At 44.6% G+C, this 27,181-nt stretch overlaps 1 protein-coding gene across 2 annotated transcripts; it reads right to left on the bottom strand.

Moving 5' to 3' along the window:
- Nucleotides 1–126: 126 nt before the first annotated feature.
- ssh2a (slingshot protein phosphatase 2a) lies at nt 127–26,864 on the bottom strand. Of its 2 annotated transcripts, XM_019256546.2 has the most exons (15): nt 26,635–26,864; nt 24,021–24,064; nt 9,806–9,918; nt 9,213–9,277; nt 8,796–8,917; nt 8,586–8,651; nt 8,337–8,402; nt 7,565–7,759; nt 5,045–5,138; nt 4,791–4,919; nt 4,595–4,641; nt 4,016–4,162; nt 3,725–3,925; nt 2,687–3,629; nt 127–2,440 (listed from the first exon to the last, which is right to left on the bottom strand). In XM_019256546.2, the coding sequence occupies exons 1-15, from the start codon at nt 26,695–26,697 to the stop codon at nt 752–754; spliced, it is 3,984 nt and encodes a 1,327-aa protein (XP_019112091.2). In that variant the 5' UTR covers nt 26,698–26,864; the 3' UTR covers nt 127–751. The 2 variants fall into 2 exon arrangements, with proteins under 2 accessions (XP_019112091.2, XP_019112090.2); XM_019256545.2 differs by lacking the exons at nt 24,021–24,064; nt 26,635–26,864 and adding an exon at nt 16,105–16,786.
- Nucleotides 26,865–27,181: the final 317 nt, after the last annotated feature.

Genomic DNA, 27,181 nt, shown 5'->3' with positions numbered 1-27,181 from the left:
AGGTGGCAGTAAAATCAATGACACTTTGGTACAATTTCTGCAGCCCGGTCAACTTGTTTCTTCTCCTCAAATGGGTGTGTGCGTGTGTGATGAAGCAGAATTAAAACACAAAAAAATGTACAACAGTCAAAACAAACTCACCGTATTTATTTGCTGCTAAAGCACTTAATTAAAAAAAACAAAACAACATATCAGCTTTGTCCTGGTTTAATTAAAAATCTGAATAAAGGACATGTCTGTCCACTTTGAACACAAAAAAAAAAAAAAAAAAAAACACGCATACTGAGATCAGTGCAAAAAGATTTCTCCCCGGGGTAAGAAACAGATTTCAAATAAAAGAAAATAACCTAAACAGTAAAGTGCATGGTTGGAGAAAAAAGCCCCTCTAGTCATTTTTGAAACTCTGAACAGGCAACGAGGGTGAAACACTAAAAATAAATGCTTCGTTAAAAAAACAAAAACAAAAAGGGAGACAGACACGTTGGAGTGCATACAGTATGCACTGGTTCAGTCTTAGTTTGGACATTCATATTTCATCACTGTACAAACCTGAACTCCAGTTGAAACAACACATCCAGTGGTTTACATGCAAACATATGTTCATCATTCGGTTCTTACACACTGCACACACACATATCGGAGGTTATACAAGGTCTACAGTTAACTTGCTACACATTCATACAAATCATGCGGTCACTCTTGCACATCAGCGCAGCTCCAGTCGTGTCCGTTCCAGTCCATTGCACTGAGGTTACATCGTATTGTATAGCACAGTGACAGCTCGCTGCTTCTTCTCGGCAGACGCTCTGCGAGAACGTCTCGATGAGTGTCCTCTCCCCTGCTGACGTGTCGTAGTGACCGCGCCGTTCCCGCCGCCGTCTGGCTCCTCCCTCTCACGGGTGTCATCCCTTTGATGACAATGAGGGGCGGAGGAGAAGCAGAGAGATGGTGACGACGACGACGACGATGACGACAACTCGTCCACATCCCCACCCCCGTGGGACAAACCTGTCTTTTCGATGCAAGCGTTTCGAGCCAAAACTTTCTGTTTCTTCCAGGTGTCATCGGGGTGACACGGTGACGTGGAAAAAGAGTGCGATGACGTCGACCTGGTGTGCGGTCTCAGGTCTAAGTCGCTGAGGTCATTGGCCGACAGCTCCAGACAGTCCAGTTTAGCCAAAGAGGCCGACCTCTTCATGAGAGAAGGTGGGGTGAGGCCTGCCTGCCGGATACGAGCCTCGAGCTCCATGGCTCTGTGCCACCCAGCCGGCTCGAGGAAACTCTTCCCCTCTTGCCTTTCTCGGAGCCGCTGTGCTCCTTCCAGGCCTGGAGGAGTCTGTTCAGAACTGGCCACTTTAGAAGGTCCCAGCTCTGTGTCCATAGCATCTTTCAGGCTCTGAGGCTGCCCCAGTTCCTGGTCTTGTATGTCTGTCGTCTCCAGGCCGACTCCCTCGTGGAGGAAAGCCTGCAGCTCTCTCAGTGTCTGCTGAATTCTCTCCAGCTCCTGGCTGCCACGAGCCAGCCTGCTCTGGGCGTCACAGCCGGGGCCACAGCCCACTCGCCCATCCTGGGAACTGGACTCCAGCCTCTCATCTGTGTCTGACTCCTTCACTGTCACCCCATCTAGAGTCATTTGGTTTGAACAGGCCTGAGGCAGGGTGTGACACTGCTGGTTTTGGCTGTGGAGTTGGCTCTGTTTTTGGGCCTGGGCTGAGGTATCTAGAGATGATTCTTCTAACTGACTAGTAGAGGCCAGCGATGATGTCAGCATATGGCTATCAGTGGTAGGTATAGCACCAGAGACTTGGCTGATATTTGAGTTAGGGGAGCATGAAGGGTCTGGGAGGTTGTCTATGCCTGAGGAGTTGATTCTCTGAAGCTCTGTTTGTGACCCTGTATGCTTCTCTCCATCTTTGGACTTAGCAGATACAGCCGTGATCTCTCCCTGAGTGATCCTTTCTGTGGAGTTCTGAGGGAAGCGAATGGGAGGATGTTCGGTGCCCAGTGGACACACGGACAGTCTGACAGGAGGATGCTCAGCGCTGGGGGAATGCAGCGGGGATCGCTGAGACGCTGCCATCTCCATCTCCTGCCTCAGCTTCTGCTCCAGCTGCTTGGTGGCTCGCCGCACGGAGCCTGCCGGCCAGTCGCGCGGCAGCATGGAGGGCGACTGCGGGTGTGAAGGCGGCGTTAAAGAGCCGTGCGCGACTTCAGGACTCTCTGCCTCCAGCGGATGTTCTGGTCGGATGAGCTGAGGGCTGTGGGAGGAGGACAGAGGGAGCGACGACGAAGAAGAGGACGAGGAGGAGAGAGTAGGAAGGCAGGAGGCAGGGTGGCATATGGCTTCAATTTCTGTGACAATATGGCGGACTGACACTCCATTGTCATGGTGAGGGTGATGAGTTCGGTCGGGGGTGGCCTTGTCAATGCCATCTTCAGACTGTGAAGAGAGAGCGAGACACAGGCGGATAATTAGTCATGGGTTGTTTCAACATTGTTAGCGTATTTGTGAGGCAGTGACAGTCTTCCCTTTATTAGAAGTAATCATTTGTCATTTTAAACTTCATATTTTAACTATTTCTGCAGCTGCATGCTTGTAGCCCACCAGAATACTAAAAAAAGAGATGCTACCAGGACACTTTAATAAATCAAAGACAGACTGTCGACAAGCTGAATGACCTCGTACCTGACTCATCCCATTTTCTTCTTCCTCTTCTTCCTTCGCGTCAATTTCTTCTTCGTCTTCCTCGAGTGAGAGAGGCGTCCTTTGTTGTGCCTGCTCAGAAAGTGTTCGGGATCTGCCATCCTGAGCCAGGCCCAGAAATTTTTCCCTGGCGCTGAAGAAGTCTATGCTGTCCGCGCTGTGGTTGGACGACCCGTCTGCATCGCCGCGGCTGTCCAAGGCACTGCCTATCTGTAACTCGCTGGGGTTGTTGTTGTCGTCACTGTTGGGGACAGTGGGAAGAACCAGTGGGAGGGGATGGATGCTCGGGCTGAGTGGACTGTGTTTGTCGCTCGTTAAGTCTGATAATGACTGGTCTATTATGTCCGAGTCAGTGGATCCCAGAGTGAGAGGAGAGACTTCTTCGGAGCTGCTTCTCTCAGGGAAACTGAGGGACAGCTCCACTGGTTTAAGTCTGGGCACTGAAATGGACAGATGTGTGGGAGGAGGCTGGTGAGCACGCTGCAGTTCAGGAGTGGGAGGTAAGATGTGGAGTGATGGTGGAGGGTGGGGCAGAGCAAGAGGCACAGTGACAGCCACGCTCGCTGAATTGTCCAGTCTTTCCTCTGGGACTACCGTGGCCGCTCGGGGTCTGGGGAGGGGGAGCAGGAGGCTGTCTCTACAGTCGGATGCGACCTCCTCCTGACCCGGTGAGTCACACACACCATTAGAGTCTGTGTGCGAGTCAGAGGTGTGTGTGGTGTTTGATTTGGCAGAGTCTTCGGGTTCAGCACCAAGCGCCTGCAGTACAGCCACGCCCAAGAAGTGATGTAACGAGGGGGAGGAAGTGTTGTTGTTGTGAGAGTCGGAGCGACCCAGAGAGTGAGAAGAGGGTTTACACGACTCTGGGCGATCTGATAGATCGCTATCAGAGTGTGAGCGCCAGAGCTTATTATGCCTTTGTTTGCTGCGGAAGATAAGAGAAAATAACAGTTTGTTAAGCACCAAAATGCTCCGTAAAGAAGGTGCAGACCGCACAGATGTTTCTACATGAAAGCACACCTGGCCAGCAGAATTCCCTGATACTCCTCAAGCTGTTTCATGAAGGAAGGGTTTGGTTTGGTGACGGCCCGTTTCTCTTTAACGTAGTCAAAAGCCATGTCCAGGTCCCAGCCGTACTCCTTCATAGCATAGGCGATCACTGTGGAGGCAGAGCGACTCACGCCCATCTTACAATGAACCAGACACTTAGCTCCAGCTTTCCTAAGACACACAGGTGAGAGAAATCATGTTGGATTACAAGGCTGAGATACCAGGGAGAACTTAACAAGCTTTGTGTGCGTTTAAACCTACTTGGCTTTGGTGATGAACTTGTAGGTTTCGTTCCAGTACTCCAGCAGGTTGGTGGCCTCTTCGTCGTACACTCGGATGTTGTGGTACTCAAACATCCCCGGGAAGAAGTTATCAATCTCCCTGGTCACATTCAGAATGTAACGTACCCTATGTGAGAAACAGGAAGAAGCAGATTGACTTACTGACCTTTTAATGCCAATAAAACTGTCACCGGTTCATATTTCAATAGTTATTCAGATGATGAATGCTTAGCTTATAAAACACACAGGCTGAATGTTGCTGCAAACTATTTTTAGAGTTCGATGCAAGTAACAGGTGGCGTGAAAGAACTGAAAACCAATCTGCTGGTTACTGATGGTGAAACAACTTCAGTCAGTAGTCAGTCAGTCAGTAAGTGGAGCGTGTGTGTCTGAATTTTTTATCAAATTAAGCAATTCGTGGAAACTCTGATGCAATACTAATTAATACTCTTATTTCAAGTAACTTCAACTAGAAAAAATTAATTAAAATTGAATACGTGAAGCATAGTCTTTATAATTTATTAAGACGGTGAGTGTGTCTGGCTTGCTGATCTCTTACCCGCTGTTCTGCAGCTCCTCCAGGTTAGAGGCGTTCCACTCAGAGCCCTTGAGAATCACAAAACCCGGTCAATATCAAATATATTCAACACATTAAAAAACGATTAAGAATGAGTCAACAGCAAAACAAATGGGACTTGACAAACCAGAGAACTGTGGCATCTAAACTTAAACTCAAAAGCTGCATGGTTCTTTACCAGATAGACGTGTTCAAAGATTTCAGTGGGGCTGTCCATCTGCCCGAGGATGACGATCATCTCGTTGTCTATGAACTCCTTAAACTCCCTCAGGTTACACACCATCTGCATCTCCAGCTCTGTTCGGATCTGGGAAAAGGGCAAAAAAGAATTTAGGGAAGCACAATGACTGTTGATACGATTGACTTACTGGTGAAAGTTAGCACTTCAAACGAACTGTAAAATTTCAGGCCTTTCATCTACAAGCCTCTCACCTCTTTACAGGTCACATTCTCCAGGTCCTTCTGCATCATGATCTCCCTGAGGCGCATCTTGATCAGCCTTTCTGTGCGCTCCCTCTCTGTTGGACTGCACACACAGAGACAAACACCTTTAACACATTTTCTCTAAAGCCTAAAAATAAATAAATAATAAAAAAAAAAAACACTTTTGGACACAAAGAAGCACCTTCACAGTCACAGTTAGGACACTTTCCTTCTGTTCGTTGATTCATTTTCATGTTAGTCTCAATGAGATTACTTGTTCCATGAGAGAATTGCCACTTTGTCTGATTCTCAGAAACTGGAGAGGGAACAGAAAATCTGAGAGCGTGGCCCGACGGCGATCCACAACAAAGTCCCCTTGTAGAGTATGCCTGTTGTTGTGCCTGGCTCTGTTTCTAACCACTCTGCTGTTGGACACATTTAGCCTTTGGACGTCACACTGATGATACCAACAAGTGGCCTAATTACCTCTCAGGAGAGAGGAGCTCAGTTTGTTTCTCCTCAGAGTTTCTCCTTCTTACATTGTCTAATTTTCTCTTGTTTTGCCTTTAACTGGATCCCCGCCGTAATAGTACACAGCGGTGCGGGTCAGCGGTCACAAAGAGAGGCAGTGTGATGCCCTCAGGTGTGTAACTGCAGCCTTAAAAGCACCTATCTGTGTTGCAGAATTGCTTGTTTATCTCAACCCTGAACGTCTTACTGACCCCAAGAGAATGAGTCCACAGGGTTAAGAGAAAGAGAAACTCACTCCTGCCAACAAATACGGGTTAGTTACCGACATCCAGTATACTTTAACCTTACAACAAGCCTTGACTTGCCCACAGACAGCCTGAGGGAGGCAGAGCCTGTTTAAGGAAACAGACAGAAAAATAAAGAATCACGTAGACATGCGTGTTGGCTGTATGACGACACAAAGAATGGCGCTAATGAGTAACTGAATTTAGTGTCACTTCCCTGAATTGCTGGTAGATAAAGCAGCGTACGGGAATTCAAAGCAATTCCCATCAATCAAACAAACATGAAAACATGCGTGCCGCATTAGACGACTTCCTGCTATCTTCATGTTTCGTTCGGTGATTATGCAGGGATATAAAGCTGCCATGTCAACAAACACTGGCAGGTCATGTGGCCCTGGCAGTCACGCCATGCGGGAGGACAAACAGGGACTTTATGAGCTCCAGTGCACATATCCAAACACATAAACAGTGGGTGGTAATCACAATGATAAGTGTTCTCGAGAGCAAACGCACACTTCCTCTAAAGAGAGAGTGTGTGAAGTAAATATGGGTGTTTCTTGATTTTTAAGTTTGAAGTGCCTCCACTTCTCTCTTCTTTCTCTCCAGGGGCATCAGGTGCATGCAGCAGCAGAATATCTTCCTTAATCCCCCTCCCCCCTTCCCCCTCCCAAACACATCCTCTACAACCCTTCTCTCTGCCTGACACCTGCTTCTGTCCCTCTGTGTTGGTCTACCTATTTATCTGTCTGGATACCATTTTTTCCACAAGTAAATCAAGCTGGCTAAAGCCTCAGCTATTTTGGACACTGGAGAATGTCTGGGGCATATATATATATATATGTATGTGTGTGTGTGTGTGTGTGTGAGAAAGAGAGAGAGAAAGAAAGAGATGTTCCAAATAGGTAGTGAGCCACGTGACTAAGCAGCAGAAAGGGGAATTTCCCTGGTATTAGTGAAGACATAAATCCAGCAACCTCTGTCATTCCCTGTACTTTCTTTGCTCCCCTGCAGATTCGTTTATAAATATCTCTGTCTCTCTCTCTCTGTCTCTCTCACAAAAATTAAGATTCAATACATCTGTGTGTGTGCATCAGCACGTGTCTATTTTCACATAGTTCAGCAGTGTGTGCTTTTGTTTATGTCTGTGCCTCTCCGTGTTGCTTCTTGTTACCCGGAGAGTTTAGAGACCACATGTGACCGCAGTTCCAGAGTTCAGGGCTCTGAAGATTGATAGCTCTGAGATATTCTGCTGTAGGAGTGTGGCAACACTGTCGGCAAGTGAGGAGGGCTAAGACACCACTGAGCACATAGTACTCTGAAACACGTTTGGCTTTCTCTGAATCGATGATGCAAATATGTGCATTTGTGCAAGAGACGTTGGGAGTCTTCATGACGTGTCAAAGGTTCTCCATTAGTTATAGCCTCACTGAGTTTACAACTTTGTGAATGTTTGCTCTTTTAGTTACTTCAGTTCATGAATTATACATAATCTGGCTGATGTATAACCCGTGGAATTGAATATAGTATTTCTTGTGGGTGCCATAATTTGCCAATTTTCAGAACAGTGAATTCACTGTCTTTTCCACAGGAATTTTACACCACACATCAGTGGAGGATGTGCATACAAAATGAAAACTTGTGAATATGACACCCTGTCTGGAATGCACCAAAGACCACACAATAGTCCAGATATTCCACCATCAGTGTGAACTGTGGATTTGCATAATGTGTGTGTGTGTGTGTGTATTCGTGTGGCCTCTCTTCCTCTACTCACAGGTCTGTGAAGAGAACGGGTGAGTTGGCACGGTGCGACTCGACGTCCTGCATGGCGTTCCACTCGTTAATACAGAACTGGTTGGATGAGACTCTGCTCTGGTAGTAGCTGACCCAGGTCAGGAACAAGCTGCCTGGGTAGTAGTTATGGCAGCGAGCCACTTCGCACGCTTTGTGAAGCGACTGGAGGGCTGACCTGAGGCGAGAGCAAAAGGGAAGAAGATTCACACTTGAGAGGTTGTCTCGTGGGGGGAAAAAAAGACAGAAAATACTCTCAAAAACTGAAGTAAAAAATATAAAAATGAAAATTAATAAGAGCGCAATGAATAATAACACATTTGAGAAATATAACAATGATAATTAGTGAGAGAAACAAGGGTGCAACAGAGGTGAGCGGAGATAAACTGAAAGATCACAGTGATGAAGAGACAGCATACAAAGATATGACTGCAGATAAATGGAGGTATCAGAAGATATCCACGGGACAGGGAGGTCAGACAAAGAGCAAAGCGACAAAAGGACAAAAAAAATGAGGAAATGAGGACAACAAGTACGGAAATTAAGAGGCACCAGTGGCATGTGGGGCCGGGAAAGATAAAGAAAAGACTGAAAGGCACAAAGATAATGAGTAGAAAAAGGAAGAGGAGGGAAGATAGGGAAAAGTGACAAAAGTAAGAGGCTGGAAGTCAAAGTCTTTTTAAGTCTGCAATCTTAACCGCAATGAAACATCACATAGCTGACATGTACTGAAAAATATAAAAAGGTTGGCTCACCACATGGCCTGGACAGAAACTGGCTTGAAAACATGAACCCTGCTCACCGTCGACACACTGAAACCACTGTGACGATAGAAACAGAGAGGGATTAGAAATGCCTGTAATAGTTTATAGCAATCTTATAAAACACAACTTTCAACAAAAAATGATAAATAAGAGCAAAATGTAATGAAGTCATCAGAGCAGTCAAGTCACTTTCCCTTAGGGAGCAGCAAGAGGAAGTAGGAGGTAGGTGTGGCGTCTTACCCATCTCCATCCAAGTGGATCATTGTGTCACTCCACAGAGGTAGAACCAGACCCACCGTACAGCAGCTGGGACGAAGAGCAACATGTTAAACAGCAGTCCAGGACAACATAACAAATGCAAAACAGTAGAGGAAGTCAGACATAAACAGGCTATGTGTTGATATCACACTACAGGACAGAAAATAATGGGAGTGTTGTCGTGACACCGACCTGTCAGAGGAGACGAAGTCCATGCCGAGCACAATGCTCTCCTCTGTGTCCTGCCTGCCGTTGGTGGAGACCACCACCATGTAGCGGGTTACCTGAGGGTAGGCGCTCTCCAGACGCACAGCCTGCGAGAAAAGGTGGAGAGGAGGGTTAGGATGCATCAAAGCATAGATATATATGATCCGTTTGTTTACACATTGAGGGCTGCAGGTTTAATATAACAGGCCCGTTGTTGTCGCAGATAAATGAGCGACGACCAACAAGTTTCAGTTCTTTATGTTTGTTAACAAAGAACTGAAACCAGCCCTTCAGTGTGAAGCATAATCTCCCTGATCACAATGCCACCTTGCCTCTGATCTTTGCTGGTGTGTGTGTGTGTGTGTGTGTGTGTGTGTGTGTGTGTGTGTATCTGTTACTGACCAGTCGGATGGTGTCCTCCGGCCGCAGCACAGTGAACATAGTCTGCAGATGTTTCTGTAGGTCACCTGGAGAGAAAAGGATTTCAACACTCTCGTTTAGTTTCTTTCATATTGACATAGCAGCGAGGATAATGTGTCAATTACCCTGCAGCGAGTTTCCAGTGCATTCACACTGGAGTCTCTTTCACTAACCCTATATTCACCCTCATCTCTGAATATATCTGAGGCTATTTCTGAAACAGTTTCTGTTGCTTTTTATAGTAATCAGCTCACGTCACAAAAGGTAAACTTGCAAATACAAAGGCTGTCTTTATTCACGAACAGCAGCAGATTCTATTTAAGCTCCCTTTGACAGAATTATTTATCGTACAAGCTGCTTTCTGCACTGCAAGCAGCAATGAATTGACTACACTGAACTCATTTGCCTTGTTGTGAAACAGCTTCAGTGCGAGTTAACACCAGCTGTTACTGATGTTGCTTTAGAGGAATTTGAAAAAACACATTTAATCTCAAGTTCTTCTTCTATGCAGTTCATTTCTGAGGCCGAGGGTCAAACTGGAGGTAAGCACTGGGAGAAGCTGCAGCTGTCTTTACCTGTGTGCTTGTTCCTGCGCTGGCTGATACGAGGTGCTGAGTTAGGCGTGGGGCTATTGCCTCTGGGAAGGAACAGGGCTGCGCCTTTTACAGTGAGGAAACTCTCACTGATACTGGAAGGGGGAAAAAAAGAACGAAAAAAAAGATATGACGAAGCTGTAAATCATGACAAATGATCTCATCGTGTTTGGTGTCTTGTGTAACTCGTGTAATTCTAAAAATGTACTTGATTTGTTATCGCTATCTTGCACATTCTGACCCCCAGCTTCTCATAATAACAAGATGAGGACAAGGAACAGGCGAGTGTTGTCATGGACTTATGTCACAATGGTCCATTGAGCTGACCCCTGGTCTGCGGGCTCTCTAAATCAGAGCCGACAGACCCGATATGAGTAAAATGAGATCCAAGCCCCGATGTGAACTCAGAACACAATGTTCTCTGCTCCTCCACACAGCTGGATTGCACACACACACATACAGAGTTTCACTTTAACAGCTGCCAGTAGGGAGGAATGGGGGTATTTGGGAGGAGACGGGGGTTTAAGAGGAAAGACAGAGCGAGCCCCCCTCCTCCACAATGTTCGAGTGGAGATAAGAGCTGGCCGGCGCACAGCACTCCACACCAAAGCAGGTTGTATCAAACAGGGTTCTGTTCCTCTCTGGAACACTTAATCTTATTAACTGTGACTGAGGTCACTGCATCGAGGAGGAGGACATAATAAACTGAGGTCAGTGTTTCAACTGGACGCTAAACAGCGAGTGTCTGTGTGTGTGTGAGTACCTCTGGATGAATGACAGGTTTTTGTCTGACGTGTGACACACTAACCTAAGTCATACAATGTAACAATAAAAACAGGTTGGAAGATCTACCGCTTATGACCATGTCAAATGACAGCCATGGGACCAGTAAACCATAACCGTAATGATGCTGAGCAAGAGGTCTGCCACTTAGACAGAGGACCGCGGGCAATAGTGTTCATGCAGGAATTTAGCTGATGCAAAAAAAAAACAACAAAAAAAAGAAAGAAAAAACACTGCTGCAGAAGAAAACTATACATTTTAGATATTTGGAGTAACATAGTAACAAAAACACAGTGTACTGGTGTATTGGTTCTGCAGGTCTTGGCATTATTAAAACCACAAGTCAAGCTGGCAAGGACGTAACCTATCTAGGAACAGGAACATGTGCAGCCACAATCTTGACAGACAGCCAAATGCTGCTTCAGAGTTAAACAGATTTCTAAAGGGACTTATTTTTCTTACTTTTATTGCATTTCAATCGCATTTTTAATTATCTGCTGGCTTGAATATGCTCAGCTGTACTTCTTTTTCCACATTCAATATTTTAAACGCAACGTTAGCCACAAGAAGTTAATGTGTCTTCTAAAAGGAGGTCACCTGTAGTTTAATCTCTCTGCGTGATAATGTAACTGAACACTGCAGATATAAGTGTTACTAGAAGAGACGCCGATCCAGTGAGTTGGCTGAATTGCTAAACTCGACTAAGAATGGTTTCTCAGTCTTTCACAGAAACTAACTAAGACAAGGAACTGATGACTACACACGCAAACACTGGGATAAATCACCGGCATCGAGGTCACATATTTCTTTTGAAACTGTGTAAACAACTGGTTGATGTGCTTATTTTGATGGTTAACCACTTGCGCTCTATTATCTGTCTGATCCTTGGAATCAGGCTGCAAGTCTACACTCAATGAACCTGACTTGTACAGTTCATCAGGTTCTACAGTTCTTCAGTTTCAAACTCGGGACAAAAAAAAAAGGTCAGTGCAGTCTGCCATTTAGGCTTCCTGTCATCCCCTTTTCCTCTGTAACTTCATCTCTTCAGCCATCCGACTGTCCTTCCTGAGTTTTGCTGAGCCCATGGATGTACAGGATCAGGAGACACAGACAACAGGGACTGAGGGAAAAAACTAAACAAAACCGCAGACTTGTGCTGAGCTTACTTCCCATAACCCACGCACCCTTGACCCAGCTGTTTCCTCTCACTCTCCCCTCGGTCGCTTCCTCTTTTCTGCATTCCTCACAACTTCGGCCTACTTTTCATTTCCGTCACTCTCATCCATTCCTGCTGCATCATGTCCCGCCGTGCTCGCTCACGGGCTCGTATACTGTACTTGGAAATGACCATGTATAGTGGCGCTACTGTACAATGTCATCTGTAATATAACGCTCGTAGTCTCTCTGAGAATCACTCACGGAGGCCATGCACGTGCGTGCACTGCACGGCAAGCACGCACTGTTACGCCTGCAAACAGACACACTGAGAAAGTGGAATCTAAGCCTGATGGTTGGAGAGTTGGATGGCTGTGAACAACTCAGCTAAAGTTTCTAAAAATACAGTAGCCCTTTAAAAGTCTCAGCTATTGATAGACCGCATTCAGAAGAGCACAGTTGACTTACTGTACATAGAAGTGTCTCTTTGAAAGCCTACTGCAGAGGTTTAACACTGCGTGTGTTCTGATTATAGAGACTGGTTTTAGGCCACTTGCACTTACATAGATGTATGACTAAGTAAAGACAAAACATTCCCTGACACACAAATTCCCATTTGACCTTCAATCAGTTAGTTTGTCAACAGAAAACATACCAGTGTTTGCTGTTGAGACGAATGTTTTGACAGAAAAGATTATAAGAAATTGTCAAGACAACTGGAAAACCAATCAGACTAGCTCATTTAAGAGCAAAAACATAGACACAGAATGATAAAGCAAGCGAAAAATAGAGGCCAACAAGTTCAACTAAATGTGGATTCACAGAGTATGTGAATTTAGGGTTGAGTAGTGAAGGATGATGAAGAAATATAGAGAAAGACAGAGAGTCGGGTGGCTCGTCTTTTTGGCTTTCAGCCATCCCGGGCTTTGGGCACAAGTGAAGCGGTGGTTAGGGCAACAGTCACAGACACAATCATAACTATGTAAGGACCAGTGAGCATAGTGGGCAGATAACTGGGTGACCCCCCTGTCCTGCCCGTGCCCATATTAGTCACTCTCAGGAGGAGAGTGGGATAAATATAGGGCATGGCTGTATGCAGGATAGGCCCCACTAAGGCCTTATGAGTTCGCACCCGAGACAGATACTGCCCATGGGAAAGACAGGGAGTTAGCTGGTGTATTTGTGTGATTCCACATGTCCACAGGTGCACGTTAGGCCCCTGCTGCTGCTGCTGCTGCTGCTGCTGCTGCTGCTTGGAGGCATGGCTATGGAAAATGTGTCACAAGCAGAAGACAGTGACAGATGGATGAGAAGAGGGAAAAAGTCAAGTTCATGGGACGTTGTGGAGGAGAGGAACATAAAAAACTAACAGCAACACAACCAGCAAGCTCAGTCACATGTCCTCTCTCTCTCTGCAGTCTAATAAAAGGCGAGTTTCCCTCAGACAGAGGTTTAGTGCACAGATTAGGCAAAGCATTAGATACCAGAGGGTGGCCTGAGCAGAAGAGGTTCAGGACTGATAAAGAGAAGAAGATACTAGGTCATAAACAGACTTTCATTAGCTGGCCCAGACTTACTGTCTTCCACATGTGTATGAGTTAGGGGGACTACAAGTTTCTTTTGTAATCCAGCGTGCAGGGCACGGTCCGAGCACCAGCCACCTTAGTGAACTAAACATACCTGACCCGGGCATGCAGTGCTATTCTCAGTAGGACTCAAAATACATTTGAACTTAAAAGTTTAGACAAACTCACTCAAAATTCAAAGTAAAATAGAATAACTGCTGCGAGGAGGATGTAGCTCAGTTGGTAGTACAGGGTTACATTCCCACTTTGATAGCTTGTGGTAAAAAAACAAACAAACTGTACTTTATAACACTGGAACTTTCAGGACACACACACACATCCATTAACAAACACTATCAGACGCCTGGCAACGAACAAGTCAAGCTGCGATACACCACATAGCTGCACAGCTGGTGTAATCTCATGCCATTTACTGAAGCTAATTATACAAACTTAAACTGAGTTATGTAGGCTATTTGATTTTAGATGCATCACACACACACAAGCATAAGCAGTGACCTATATCCAGCTGCCCAAATCCATGCTCAGCTGCTGAAGGCCCCCCCCCCCTCCTCGCACAAACACACTTCAGATGTCACGTTTCAGTCTTATCTGTTTTCAATGGAAAACACGTACCCAACGACACAGGCGCGCAAGGGCAGCGGAAGACAGAGGTTTACCGGTGTTTCTAAAAATTGATGGGCCAACAATGGTGTTTTAGCCGCAGGTAACACTTAACTCCACAGACAGCCTCGAAGCTTGTAATTAGTCATCCGAGCCCTGGTTAAACATTAGAGTCCCGCTGACATTCTGCCACATACAGGCGTTCGCACCGTAAACAAACGAGACGTACGAACACAAACATTAAAACACCCTGACACGCATGAACACACGCTAGGCGCTATAAATCAAAGGCTGCTTAAAAAAATCCCCTTCCTTGTGACGAGGGCTCTTTTCCATCCTGAGTAATACAAAAGGAGTGGTGATAAAAACAATATCAACCGACGTCATGCAATGTGGCCAACAAAACAAGGAAGTCAGAAGATTCCTACATCTGCTGCCATTTACTAGACCCACGTGCCTGCCAGTATACACTGTGTGTGTGGGTGTGTGTTTGTGTCTTGCAGTAACATCTTCCCATAAACCTCCCATGTGCAAACAAGCATGAAAAAAAAAAAATATATATATATATATTTCCTTAAATACTGGGTGCAGCCCCAATAAAGATTAAATGTTCGGTTTACTCAATAACCTCACCACACAATCACGTGTTAAACGACTGAAAGAAAATGCATTCAAGACCCCAGGTCGTTCTTGACGTTCCTGAAAACCACGACAGAGGGCCAATTCTCATGCAAGGCACGACCAAATTACCGAGTGCACAAAAGATGTTGCAAAACTTCAAGAAACACAGACGCTGGAATGAAATGAATTGAGTTTGTGGAAAAATTGGATAATGTTGATTTCATCATCTTTTAATCCAGCTGCAGTAATTTCTAAATTGATTTCTTTCTTCTTCTTCTTTTTTTTTTTTTTCACTCAACAAATTTGCTTATCTGAGCCGGGCACCACATGAGGGTTTGGAAACTTGAACAGACCAGCCTTTGATCTGTCCTGAAGGCCAAACTTCTCTTCAACTAAAACCTTTCAAATCTCAAAAGCAAAAAAAAAAAAAAAAAAGGCTTTACCTCACTTTGCCTTGATGTCTGCAGATTACGGATAAGATTGCCGTAAGATGCATTTAAGGTAACTCCCTTACATCGCAGCCAAGACAAGCTCTGCGTAAGTATGCATAAAGCAAGACTCATTAGTTCAAGTCTGCTAACTTGTAAGACGAAAGGCCAGAATGAATCGCAGAGGCTCCGTGTTTTAAGTCAGAAAATGTCGATCTGATCAGTGGCCTGTCATGCAAGCGTTTCCACTGTGACTTATTACTGAGTTACAAGGAGATCTGTTGTCATAATCGCTAAGGGTTGTATTAAAAGTGACATTAGGTTGCCCTCTTCCTTGTTTCCTAATGTGACCATCACAAGTCAAGTGGACGCGGGCCAAATTTTATTTGGGTCTGTCTCTAAGAAACTTTATCTTACGATGAGTCAGAGTCAGACATTAGCTTGAGTTGTTGGTACGGGGTTAAACATCACAATTAATAGAAAAATATGGACAATCTGAAGAACACTATCTAAACTTCTTCCTCATCTTCAGGCTTATTAAAAGGATATTTCCCTAGATGTTTGTTGGAAACATTAAAAAAAACAAGGTAATTGCAACTTAATAACAACTGTAGTTGAGTTACAGCAACACTCACATGTTCAGACAAACAACATCCCAGCCTTGGACAAACAAAAAGGGATTGACAGCATGCCCCACATAAAAAAATAAAAAACTTGATATGGCGATCAGGTGATTGTATGCTTGTCTCAGTGAATCAGTAGCAATGTGGACTCCTAGGTGTGTGTGTGTGTGACAGGTAGGATGATTCACAATTCATCTGGAGCCATTGTGTCTTAATAAGGTCAAAGAGGAGCACTAAAGATGAGTAAGATCCCGATACGTCACCAGGAAATACATGTTGCAAAAGTATTACACATGTTCAGCTTACTCACTCACTCACTGTGTTGTAATATTAAAAGTCTGCCACATTGTTCCCACGATCAGGAGTTTTGAATTGAAGACCCTGATATTTAATGTCACCTTTTACTGTCACATGCACTACATTTATCAGTATATTTCTACGAGCATGAACAAATAACTCAATCTCCCCCTTTCACAACTTACAGCTGGTTGATCTGATTTTTTGACACCACCGCGTCGTCGCTGAAATACGGTACCATCTTCACCCCGCAGCAGGAGCAGAAGCTTACCGCCGACGAGCTGTCGGATCCGGACACCGCGCCGAGGGTCATCGCTGGCGAGGTGGAGGTGGAGGAGAGTGTCAGGTGTTCTCGGTCCCAGAGAAAAAAGTTTTTACTCCTCTCGCAGAGGCATGTGCTCTGTCATTTCAAGACGGGGGGAAACAGGAGTGTCTTCCTCTGGTGTTACAGTAGACACATATGAGGAAATATTCCGAGAAACAGCCACCGCCAAAAAAAAAAAAGAAAAAAAGAAAAAAGAGAGAGAGATGTTTCCAGTTAATTCTGTTGCGATAATTTAAGCGGGGCAAATAAATGTAGCACACGGTGTTCTTGACGCTTGACGCCGTCCAACATGTCCCGAAGAAGCGACAGCGAGTCCCATGTTGGACAAGTTTCCGTACCGGTTTCTCTAAATATCCCACTTTTTACGAAAGACAGCAGCAGCCTTTAGCGTGTACAGTACTGGAAGACATATGACTTGGGTCAAACTCTCACCGGTGAAGTCACACAGGAGGGAGGAGTTGTGGAGACATGTGGTTTTGGGAAAAGCGGGAGAGCCAATGAGGACAACAGGAGAAGTACGACCGCCCTTCTGCATGGACTCTTTACTGTGTGAGTTTGTATACAAAGCGCTGGCAACCATGAAGGTATTTACTCCAGCAGGTGATTACACTGCTGAGATCCTCCTGGGGCTGCTTATCTGTTAGTCTTTGGTTAAAAGCTGCACACTACTTATGGCACATTGGTTGTCCATGGAAGATTATATAATCCTGTAGGTCAGACTAAATAATCTTATTAATATTTAGTTACAATCAACTGCTGTCCAACAGCAGATTCAGTGTCCTGGTACAACAGGGTCAATAGGGGATGTGCTCATTACACTAATGTAATAGAGTCAATTAAACCCACATGGGCCTTCGGTTTGGCAGACAGCACACTGACGAGACTTTACTTGTCTCCATTCCACCCTTTTCTCTCAACACACACACACACACACACACACGCACGCACATACACTCGTGGTTGAGTTACATAAGGAGAAATGAGAAACAGGCTTGAAGTTATCCAGACAGAGCTGCTGCAGCAGCAGGCCTTAAGTATTTAGGTTATGTGAAGATATCCCGGAGCCTGTCTTGTCAAGAAAGTCTGGAGGAGAAACGACGCTTCACGTTAAAAGGTGAAGAGACCAAGGATCTAATGCGTGCTGTCAGATGGACAGCATGTTTTGATTCATTTTTATAGCCTATTTATAGCCTATTAAACATGCACAGCCCTATGCAAGCTAACAACAATTTGAAAAACACTGTAAAACTACAGCACTCGCCTCATTTTTTACACCAGCTTGTGCCAAGTGGCCTAAAAACAAAACTAAAACATGTGTGGCAAATGACCTCTGTGCGGCGGATTTAAGCTTTATTGCAATGTTTATGGAAGGCCTGCTTTGTGTTTTTCCCAGAGTAGAGTTGTTATCAATAGGTGGGCAGACTGAAAAATAGGGCACAAGTATGCTGTTATACAACACACCTTTGGCTAAGTGTTCACACTCTTTCCCATTGTTACTCTAATCTACACAGTATGTTTGGGTTCTCCGTCCATGAACACTCCTTAGCTGTAGCCGAGGTCGCTACAGTACTGATCCTAGACTGACCATAGTTTATGAAGGCACTAAGTAATGATGGATCAGATTAATAATTTCTATTCAATGTGGCTTTGCATGCAAGCCTCATGTTTTCAGTCCTGTGCTAAAAATCTGTCTGGCTAATAAACATTAACTGACCGTGGCACATTATTTTATTGGAAGTGTGTGTGGCCTGTTTGACATAATTCCTCTTCTAGGTATTTTAGGAACGACGCATGTTTATGTAGCTTATAAAACATTTCCAAAAAAACAATCACAACACTAACAGTGCGAGCGGTCACATTACACGTCCATAAAGTATGAGATGAACGTTTTGTTCAGCTCTTCACAACAGCCAGAGGTGGACAATTAGTGGAAGCAGAGTTTCCTTCACACAATGCATCAAAAAATTGCGGCGATATCTATTATGTTTTTAAATTCAAGGCAGAGGTCACTGGTCCCCACTTCCTCTCTCTTTTACTGTGGTCACAACAGACTGTTTATATGCCTGCTAGTCTGTCTAATACAGGGGAGCACAATAACAGCAAAGACAGAAAACACATACAGTAATAATACAGGAATGTCTATGGCAAGATGCTGCAGGGCAGGATCCACAGAATTGTAATAATACATTTTGTAGGCGCTCTAACCTCGGGTTACACTTGTTTTGGAATCGAAAAATGTTGACGTAATTCAACTGTCAACCTCTTAACACCAAGTGTGAGCATGTCACTAATCAAACACCACGATACGAGAACCCGATAACCTTATTACTTGGAATTCTTTCTTCATATTACACGTCTTAACTCAACAAAAACAATCATTCATCAGATCATCTCTGGTGGATACTCTCACTGATCATATTAACGATGCTTTGCAACATTTCACTGGACAATTTCAAGTAGATAACAAATACATAGCACGTGACAATGTATGTTTGTTTGAACCCCGCACTCCTGCCGTCACAAAACGCGTCCCCACTCCCTCCCCGCAAGGCGGGCTGTCCAGTGAGCCAGCAAACTGTGACCACAAAATCCACCCGCACACACACACACACACAGCAGCTCCAGCGCTCTCGTCATGTGGTTCTGTTTAGTGTCGTCAAATTTACCAGCAATGAGTGGTAACTCGCTTGTTTGTGGGCCCGTAACATGAGAGGGTGTTGTGATGTGGCGTAAGCCCTAGACAAGTTGCACAATTGTTGTTCTGCTACACGTCCTTCTCTGTCACTTGAGGGGAATGGGCAGAAACATTTAGTATTTAGGGAGTTATGTGAGTGTGTGTGTGTGTACATTACACTCAACCAAAAGTGAGGCCTACCATACTGCTACTTCCTTGTAACCAGCTGTGTATATAGCACATGGTAAACAAATACAGAGATTGAGGAGGGCTACTGTCAGCAAACTGTTCTGTAGTACAAGGACACACCAGTTAAGTTGTTAGAGCTACGGTATAAGCTGCAGTATGATTTATCGCACTTTAACAAATACTTACCTAAAATGCTCATCCCGCTGAAAGGGGAAGAAAAGTGTAATCGAGTATGGCTAAAAAAACAACATTAAAATACTTTTTTAATACCGAAAACAAAGCAATGCAAAGAACAGCTGGACGGCAACGCCTCGCGTTCAAATGTTTGCTGACTACTAACTGCGATTACTAACTGCGATAGGAGCACTTAACCTTGAAGAAACAGGGAGCCCATTTACCAGCCAGATAAGACTGACAAAGACGGACCTGTTACCCTGTGTACAGTCACCAAACATGAAATTCTAACCTTCCTACTGCTGTTTATATTTCAAAGACGTGTGGAGTTGGTAAAAGAGTATTCTGTGGCATGTAATGTTGTATGTGCATGTTATTATTTGGTGCATTATGGCTAAAACTTAACTACAAAATGAAGGCAATAAATTTGGGTTGGTTGTAAAAGGAAACATGAAAAAGGAGTGTGACATTTTGCGCACACAAAGCCTTTTATGTCACATAACCTACATTTTGTGCATGAAATACTGCATGTATAACTTATATGGTTTGCCCCATATCCAAGCTCTCTTTTTAATGGTGGGAAACTGAAACATAATTCCCTGTAGTCACTAATCTAGAACAGGGCGTACTCCATGTTTAAACAGCAGGTGTATTGTGGGAAGGCAGGAGGCAGGTGTGGTATCCACCGTTGAGTGTAAATGAGAGAGGAACAGCTTCTAAACTTAAGAAGGCATGTCTCCACATGTGGAGGGAGCGTTGAAACAGTTTGTCCTTGAAGCGGCGTTCATTACTGCACCTCGTCCTTCTTGTTCTTCGAGCAGCAGACTCATTAAATTCTCGACCTGGTGAATCTGCTCTGCTTGTGTGCATCTGGGTCAGAGCTGATGCGCACAGGCGCAACAACCATAACGTGGACACTTAACAGTGCAGGAAGAGACCTGGCACCACAAATGAGTTTGACCAGTCAAGTGTCAAGATGTTTAACTAGTTTAGTCTGCAGTGCTTACATAATGGCTCTCATTTCTCACATACGAGTCTGCTGGCTGTTTACAGTAGAACAGAAGCCGAATCACACACTACCATGACCTGTATTGCATGTGGTAAAAAGGAAATAATCTACAGCTGGGGGACAATGGATGAAAGGTCAGAACAACAACAACTAAACACCACTCCTCTTTCTTCTCTCAGGCTTTTATCATCTGCAACCTGCTTCTGACTAGATACAGTACACTGTCACAGCTCTAACTAAGGCAGCAGCAGTGTTGCTCCAAACACAAACCGAACCAAAAGAGAACCGAAAGCAAGGACCGCCACTGACAATTCAAGTGGGTCGTCACTACAGGTGTGCTTTAACACTTCTGATGTTTAACAGCATAAATGGGTAAAATAGTACCGTTCTTTGTGTGACAGGCGAAGTAATCTTGCAAAGAAAATCAGCACATGCAAACTGAACATCACAAAAAGTCCACAGGGATCCATAAAGTCATGGCCTACATTTTTTTTGTCATAGTGAAGTCTTTTTATTTATTCTTTGTCTATTCTGTCTCGTGATTCTGTTGCACAGTTAGACTTGTATCATATTCTGTGATTATGAGGTGTTGCTTTGTAGGACGTTGCCTTACACAAGGCTTACAGTGAATAAATAGTCACACAGGTGGGTGAAAGCTGTAGAACTGTAAAATTAAAAACAAACTGGACCACACACACACACACACACACACACACAGGCACACACACACACACACACACTGTGTGTATGAATCTTGTGATGCAGCGACCTCTGACAGCAACACTAGGTCATATGATATCCCTGCAGACAGTCACAAGAAAGGTGGGAAGCGTCTCTTTCTGTTCAGCAAACACAGCAGAACAAAATTCACCGGTTGCTTTCACCGTTTTTCAAACCGTTTAAAAATCAATTTAGAATCAAAACCTTTAAACTCTGGTTTCGTAACGCCGGATGGAAAACAAAAAAAAAAAAGTTTCTTCAACACTGACCTTGACAGCCAGTGTGGCACAGATTCATTATTGCACTGCAGTAACATTATACTTCACTGGTGTGGTGCAGGGGAGTACAGACAGCTGTCTGTGTGAGAGGGACATTGACGGAGAGATGGAGAATAAAGAGAGATACAGGGTGTGAGTCAGTGGGTAGTCAACTGAATAACTGAAAGAGGAAAGAGACAAAGACTCTGGAGAAGAGGACGAAATCAAGACAGAGTGGAAATATTACTGCACTGCAAAAGCCAAATCCTCCCCCTCACTCTCAGTGGCCCCTATACAATATATTGGCCCGCACTGCTACTTGAATCCATATGTAGGGTGGGGAGTTAATTGGACCTCAGCTCTTATGTAACACGCATTAGGGGTCACTCAGCAAGGCCCTTGGCTGCACCCTGTGTGTGTGTGGATTCGTGCTAACTCGGAGCAAATCGTGAGCTTGGTAACTGAGCCAAATGGCAAAAGAGGACTATAATGATGTTAGAGCAGTAAGCTCACAAGCTATATGTGTATGGATGCGTGTGTGTGTGTGTGTGTGTGTGTGTGCGTGCGCGCACCCGTGGGTATGACTTCACCAGCTGTTGCTGCTGCTGCTTTTTTTGGATTACCTAACAGATAATTGGGACCACATGCCCTTCCTGGCACTATTGGGGGTGTGTTAAAGGATTGTAGGAGTGATGTCACCAAGTTTCAATTTTCAGACATGTGTGACATGGCATAAAATCTCTTCTGTTCCAGGTTTCATGCACAATATGGGTTGAACATGTGGGCCTTTGGCTTCTTTTGGGCCAGTTGCAATAATAAACCCCAATTATTATGATATGGTTTCATGCTTTCATTTCTGTTTGTCCATAGTTTGGTCAGCAGGATATGGATAATCAAAAAAAAAAAAAGAATTTGGTAGAAGGTAAGGCCACCATGGGAGGAAAAAGTGGAAGTAGATGTCATTTTTGGTGCAATCTCTATCCAAGTATGATGCAAGTTTTTTATTTTTTATTTTTTTTTAGAATACACAACATCTATGTTTCACTGCTTTTCTGTCTTGTTACATATCCAGTGGTGTAGATTCAGCATAAGCACAACGCTCCCACGCAACCCTGCATGCCTCCATCAGAAGAGAACTGCTTCACTAATATTATAGCCTTGCTAACCAATGCATGTATGCGAGAATCAACATTTCTCTAGCCTGACTGTTGCAGCGCACTTTATCCTGCCGTGTGGATGAGCTCAGGACTGGAGACTTTGACCCCTCCTAACGACTCTAGACCAGCAGGAGCCTGAATAGCTTTTTTGAGATGCATTTTTATTTTGCGATGCGAGGTCTTGCTGTTCGCTTATGTAGTGTGGACGGGTCCAAGACATGCATGGAGTGAAATCTGAGAATGATCCTGGGCAACGGCCAAAGCCCAAGGGTGAAGAAAAGAAAATGACGCAGTGGAGAGGTTCAACCTCCTCCCGACAACTCTGCCCTGCTTCTTAACACCAACGTTGAGGTGACAAGGGTACAGACTTTATCATGAAATCTGTCATCATCTGTTGTTATGTGCAGGGTTTCTGAAAAACACATTTGCCAAACAAGTTTTGTCATGTACCTAACGTCTACAGCGTCCTGACTCCCTCAGCCCTCAGACCAGTCTGCACAGACCTCTCAGGGCAAGATATGGACAGGTTGTCTCATTACCTGCTATAAAGCTAACTTAAAAAATGGTTTTACTGTTATTACAATGCTACTGTAGGTTATTTAGATTACACTTCAAAGGACAGAGTAGACCAGCAAAGTCCAATGAAGAAGGAAAGGCCGTGTAGACTTTGATGTTCGTGCTCTGTGGTTAATGATTGTGTGCTAGCGTCTCCGTGGACAGACTGTAACATGGGGATAACATTTAAATTGATGAGGCACTGTGTGTGTGTGTTCAGTAGTAGCTGGTTATAAGTAAAGAGGAAGTCAAACACACATACACAAGATATAAAGCCTGTGTGTTCAGCTTGTCCTTTGTGGAGTCTATGAATTTCATTCAAATTCTGTGGAGGGCCTTGGCTCAGCATACAGCACAATGATAAAGCCACCTCAGAGTGGTCTAAAGAAAAAAACGCTAAGAGCGGTGACGTCCTCATCTTTTATAGAAGATACAGATACGCACGTCAAAAACAAATAATCTACTTGACCACAACCACCAGGTGGAATCATGCAAATCGACCCCAGCCTACGGCATCAATGGACTGAACAAATATTGACAAAAGCATTCACAAAGACAGTATTTGTTTACAGGAAAAATGCAAAAAGCATGAAAAACTATGAAAGAAAACCATTTCAGAATCATTGTTACCAATTCTGAGTACTGTACCGTGTTAAATGCTCAAGGGTTATACACACACCGCTGTTTGTATGACAGTATACAAGACAAGACAAGACGTGGGCTCAACTGACATCATTTTTCTACTTTACTGTATTGTCACTGTATCACTGTATTACTTGATAAACTGGTTTTATTTTGACACATAAATTGGCCTTTTGCCGATCGAATGAAGTGTCGTGCTGTGCCATATAAATGTGTATAATGCACCTAATGTAGAACTGTAAAGAGAAAACGTGGCTTAGTGATTGAAGAAACACTGGACGTCTGATGTACTGTCTCCCCCTCGTGGTCTAAGTCCCAAATTACAGTTTCAAGGAAACTGAACAGAGTTATTCCAGGAAACTGGAGACAAGAGTGTAACAACACAGGAAGTGGTCTCACCTCCTGGGCTGGGAGCGACGGTCATCCTCACCGCTGCCCGACTCCTGGAGAGGCAGATAGAAGAACAGAGGAAATAAATAAAAACATCAGCATGAAAGACAAAATTCATGTTTATTTAATACCTGTGTCACTTCACATCAGTCCTGTACAGGCAGCTAGCATTTCAGAGGAGACACACTGTATCACATTGACCAAAGAGTCATGGGAGGTTATTTGCATCACGCTGAGTCAGACTCAATTAACCTTGCATTAAAAGAGTGTTAAATTGGCTGGCGGCTAGAGCAGCTACGTCAAAGCCTTTCATCTGTGACTTCAGTTACAAGGCAGGCCTAAGCGTTGTCCATGCCCTCCCCTCTCTTTCTGTCTCTCCCTTTTTTCCCCCCAAAATGCAATCATCCTCCCCCACCACCGCAACCAAGCAGCACAGCTTGCCACACACACACACATGCACGCACGCACACAGACAGTTTTAATCCCAGCTTGTTTCCATAATCCCTCACAAAACTCTGGGAACTTTCTCTTTGGCATCAATCAGTCAATCCTGTCTGCTAGTATACAGGCCAAAACACACACACACACACACACACACAAAACCAAAAGATATACACAGAATGGAACGAACAGGAATAGCCACAGACACGAACAATGTTTAATGCTGTTTTTGATGAAGGGTGACAATACGTGACGATGGATGAGGAAGATCAGGGCGAGAGAAGCATTTGGAGGAAAGATGGAGTTTCATCTATTTCTGTGTCTGCTTCCACAGCTGACTGAAAGATGCTCTCTGCATCAGCAGCCTAACAGCCTGCCTTCAAGACAAAATATGGTGACACAGGAGAAATAGGAGCCCACACACCCACACACACACACACACACACACACACACACACAGCTGACAAAACACCTAGCTCAGCAGATTTCAAAGGCAAATGTGACACCGGTATACCATAACCCCACCACAAAGCACTCACAGACACATTACTGATGTGTGGAGGGGTCGTAAAGTTCCAATAGGTCCTTAAAACCATATACCATAATAAGCCTGGCTACGGATGGGATGTAATGTACAGGCTGGATCACCATGGTTACCATGCCACTGCATGGATGTGTAGGGAGTGGTCTTATAGCCAATGGGAATGGGGGATCTGGTGTGCTGCTAGGCAGATTACTGCACGCTCCCACTGTAGGGTGGCTACTCCTGGCTGTGCTGAAAAAAAATGCAAGCTGTATTAATTGATGGATTAATAATCAGAAAGGTTGAAGAAGCCTCTCACAGATCGTGTGTGTTCATTCCCAGCTCTTTTGCTCTACACACTGCTCTGCTGTGCTGTGCCTCTCCCAGGTTTCTGCCTCCCTCTCAGCAGCAGACATCTCACAAGAGCGCTCACATGGCTGCTTCCCATCAGGAATGGGTCTCATGACAAGCAGCTGGTAACCTCAGGCTGGGATCCTTTCACCACCTCAAAGCTACACCACACTACGGACTCTCAGAATTATAAATTTGGTTTAAATCAGAATTCATGTGTAGCATTTCTTTGATCTGGCTGATCGACATGCGGCCAAATGTCTCCAAGAGCTATAATCAAATGTTGCATGAGGTGGCATTCAGATGTTTTAATCATCACATTATGTTTTTAGGTTATGTAAATAATTCATGTTGTTTTTCTTGAGTTTTTTTTCCCCCTGAAATTTCCCCAACCACCAGCAAAGCTCTACAACCACTTCCAGCCATCATATGATTTGATGTTTGTCGGACACGTCTCTGCTGGGTGGATTTTCCTAATCCATTCTCCATCATTTCCACGGCTTGTCCCATGTGATTCCCCATCACGCTGACCTCGATACCTGAAGCACGGTTAATCACTGCGAAACGCTGATCTGCAAGCCAAAAGATGTGCCTTCAAACATCCCGTCAGTCCCTGCAACATATCACTCCGGCCGATTTATCATGCTCATCATGGGTTATACGCAAGGTCTTATCTTATGACAAGCCTCACCCTCACCCCTGCCTGGGTCTGCGTTAAGACCTTGAAGCCAGACAGGGGGAAGCCTCAAAGTGTCAAAGGGGGATAAGAGGACTGTCCCACTGGCTCCAACATGATCTGACAGGCCTGTCACACTAACCTGCTTTCCAGGGAGATCCTCTCCCTTCACTGTCACTCCACTAACCACTGGTAATTGTAGTTCATTTTGGAGGATGTGGTCCTGACATGACAATTTGGACACAGAGCACAGAGAGCAGCACACTTCATGTTTATAATATAAGTAATAAAAGGCTTTTTGTTGAAGCTTCAAGTTACATGAATGTCGTTTTGGCTCGACTTTGTGGAGGAAGTGAGTTAGCTCTGACTGCTAACATTATCCTGCTGAGTTGGACTTAGTTTGCAAACACTTGGCACCTTTAAAGCAGTCACCTCTTAGACCAGGCTGAAGAACTTAAACCCCGCATCTCTCTGCGGGACTGTGAAAAGTTACTGTCAGCTCACAGTATGACGCTAGCAGCTAAAGTTAGCCACCCATGTACACACACACACACACACACCGAGCAAGGAGGACCGCCGTGACAGACCAACGAAAGTGAGCCGAGATGTCAAACCAGTTCACGGGTACTTACAGACACGCTGGGGCTGGAGGTAGTGCTCGGTGTCGGCGACCGCTGGACGGTGACCAGCGCCATCCCGGCTGCTGTTGCTCAGACCTCGGTCACCTCGGAGAGTGAAGCACCGGGATAACAGGCATTATTTTAGGCAGGAACTACAGTACGCCTGAGCTCCTGAGGTTATTTTTTTCTGGACGTTGCTTAGTTGCCCCGCTAGTATCAAGCTGAAAAAGATACATGGGAAACATCCGGTATTTACTTTTTTCAAAATAAAAGTATAGTCCAGGAAGCGTCGTTTAAAACAACGCGTTGGTAAAACGTCTACTTAAGAGCTAACATTTCACAATGATTTGTGTGTATATGTTGGTATTTTAAACTATTGTTAGGAATGTTCTTGTCTTTTTATACACGCATATAGGCAAAAGTGCACGTTGTCTTTTAGAGCGGACAATTCAATGCTTTTATTTTGAAGGGTGAATCTCGTAACTTTCCATATAGTTTTGCTGGTCGGCTTAATGTAAGACTGCTTTGCAGGTGTCAGGCGCATGCGCCTTAGCGACCA

The sequence above is a fragment of the Larimichthys crocea genome, chromosome VII (genome assembly GCF_000972845.2).
Source record: "Larimichthys crocea isolate SSNF chromosome VII, L_crocea_2.0, whole genome shotgun sequence".
Taxonomy (NCBI): Eukaryota; Metazoa; Chordata; class Actinopteri; family Sciaenidae; genus Larimichthys; species Larimichthys crocea.
The sequence above is the reverse complement of the archived record's forward strand: the minus strand, read 5'-3'. Positions and strand labels throughout refer to the sequence as shown.

Excerpts from the sequence above, each read along its gene's own strand:
- ssh2a (XM_019256545.2), bottom strand. The coding sequence starts at position 16,232 with ATGACCCTCGGCGCGGTGTCCGGATCCGACAGCTCGTCGGCGGTAAGC. Across the intron at positions 9,919-16,104 it reads AAAAATCAGATCAACCAGCT|TATCAGTGAGAGTTTCCTCA; the intron begins GTAAGTTGTGAA and ends TCCCCCTTCCAG. Across the intron at positions 5,139-7,564 it reads CCCGTTCTCTTCACAGACCT|TCCAACAGAGAGGGAGCGCA; the intron begins GTGAGTAGAGGA and ends CTGTGTGTGCAG.